Here is a 2,110-nt window from a genome sequence, read left to right as displayed (position 1 = left end):
AGTTTGCTGTAAAACCTGATGGACTTGGGGACCAGCGTTGGGTCTCCAAACCTAAAATAGTGTCACATCATGTCTCATATGTTACCGTTTCCTCTTTGTGTACCTCTGTAGAAATCCCAAGAACTCGTTTACGAACAACAACTGAGCTCTAGACCAACTTTTGTCGATGATCCCAGAAGAAGAGAAGCAGACGTGATGTGTTTCACAACTTCTGCAGTAAATCAAACCCCATCGCGTCTCATCTCACTGTTTTGTGGCCTCTGCTTTCATTCTCAGGTTCCCTCACCGATGTGTCTCGTCTAAACAGACAGAACTAAACCACCAACAGCTTGCCGACGTTAAAGATTCAGCGCTCACAGATAATTACCTTGGACTCGTATCCCGTCAGGAACTTCATCTCGATGGATTTCTTCAGAACTCCGTCTCTGTCGCCCTCAGCAGCCGAACGAATTACCTGCAATCAAACAGGTCACGAGTGTCGCTGTCATCTCTTCAGTCTCTGCCTCCAAGACGGTGATTCTTTATTCAGAATTAAGCTCGCCGTGACTTCCTGGAGCGTTTTAACAAGTCCTGATTTGCTCTAATGTTTGCTACCTGCCAGTAAGTTTAGTACAAATGTGGATTTTTGTCCCTCCTAACATAAAAAAAATGTCCCATAAGCCTCTGAAACTGGATTTAAAAAGCGCATTAACCTAAAATAAATAAAAAATAAGCCACTTATTAAAGCCATAAACTGTAAAAACAGAAATAAATCATCAGATTTTCAACTTTCTGATGGTTGCTGTATTATTAGACGGTTATATTACCTATTATTTCATTAAAATCATGTAATTGTCTCGTTTAAAAATTCACAAAAATAAAACCGTTTGTACTAAAAAGATTCTGTAAAAAACAAATAATTCTGCACTCGTCTGCACAAACTCGATGTATTCGTGACTTGACTACAACCAGCAATCACTCATCAAAAATTCATGGACTTTTCGGCTGGTGTTGGATTACTTCATTAAAATCATTTAATTCTACACGTCTCATTTAAAATTTCACCAAAATGAAACCGTTTGCCTTAAACAGATTCTGTAAAAAACAAAAAATTGTCCAATCCTTTGCACAAACGTGAAGCTATCAGTGACTCAGCTGCAACTAATATTCACTTAACAAAAAATCATGGACTTTTCAGCTGAATGTGGAATGAAATTTAAAATAGAGTTTGTAAAATCTCTATAATATGTAAAGATGCATATTTTTTCCCAGTGCAGGTAAAAATGTTGTACATGTTCATTCCTTTTTCTTTTTTTTTTCAAATTTCTTGCATTATAAATGTGTCATATTGCAGTAAAAATATGACCTCACAGTGACAAAAAAGGAGTAAGAATCGTCCAGAAACTGTTGAAAATGCACAGTGACTAAAACGTTCTGGAAGTTCTGTTAAAAACATCAAACAATCACGAGTATTTCATTCATGTGGTGCTCTGTCATCTCTTCAATAATGTTCCCGTCAGCATCTAGACGTGATTTCAGTTTGTGGAAGATCATAAAACATCCAGATTTCACAGTAACAATGAACGAGAACGAGTCTTACTTCTATGTAGACGTCAGTGAAGCTTTTGTCGAAGCCTCTCGTGGCTCCAAAGTCCAACAGCGCCACCTGCAGGATCAAACATGCAATCACAACTCGTCAGCTTTACCACCAGCAGGACTGCACCGGATCAGCTCTCAGTGACAGATGAAGTAATCGAACACTCGGCTGGACTCACCCGGTGCGTCTGCGGGTCGTAGAAGAAGTTGGACCAGTTGGGGTCGGTCTGCATGTACCTGAACTCAAACAGCTCCCTGAGGCACAACATCAGGATGTTCAGGCAGATCTGGCACACAGACAAAGACTCGTTACTATTCATTATTTATCTCAATAAGTCGAGACACTGCAGGAAAAACTGAATTGGAAAGAAAACATCTAAATCACACATTTTGTTTTTCTTTAAAGGCCGTTTTTTCTCCAACTATGATCCAGAAATCCCAGCTTCAGCGGCTTTTACAGACACCAGATTTATTCCTGTCCACATCCTGAAGGTTTTCACAGACGGGTTTGTTCATATGTCATCTACAGCCTCAT

General features: G+C 39.4%; 1 protein-coding gene across 1 annotated transcript in view; it reads right to left on the bottom strand.

Annotated features, from left to right (window-relative positions):
* The window catches only part of coq8a (coenzyme Q8A), a 30,875-nt gene that overhangs the window by 2,285 nt on the left and 26,480 nt on the right, over positions 1-2,110 (bottom strand). Inside the window, exons 14-16 of the mRNA XM_008297784.1 lie at positions 1,755-1,862; positions 1,580-1,645; positions 368-454 (exon numbers count right to left, since the gene is read on the bottom strand). Coding sequence (XP_008296006.1) covers positions 368-454; positions 1,580-1,645; positions 1,755-1,862 — 261 coding nt within the window. The remainder of the gene's footprint in view (positions 1-367; positions 455-1,579; positions 1,646-1,754; positions 1,863-2,110) is intronic.

Source organism: Stegastes partitus, unplaced genomic scaffold (genome assembly GCF_000690725.1).
Source record: "Stegastes partitus isolate 25-593 unplaced genomic scaffold, Stegastes_partitus-1.0.2 Scaffold1248, whole genome shotgun sequence".
Taxonomy (NCBI): domain Eukaryota; kingdom Metazoa; phylum Chordata; class Actinopteri; family Pomacentridae; genus Stegastes; species Stegastes partitus.
Note: the sequence above shows the minus strand (reverse complement) of the source record. Positions and strands in the feature narration are given on the sequence as shown.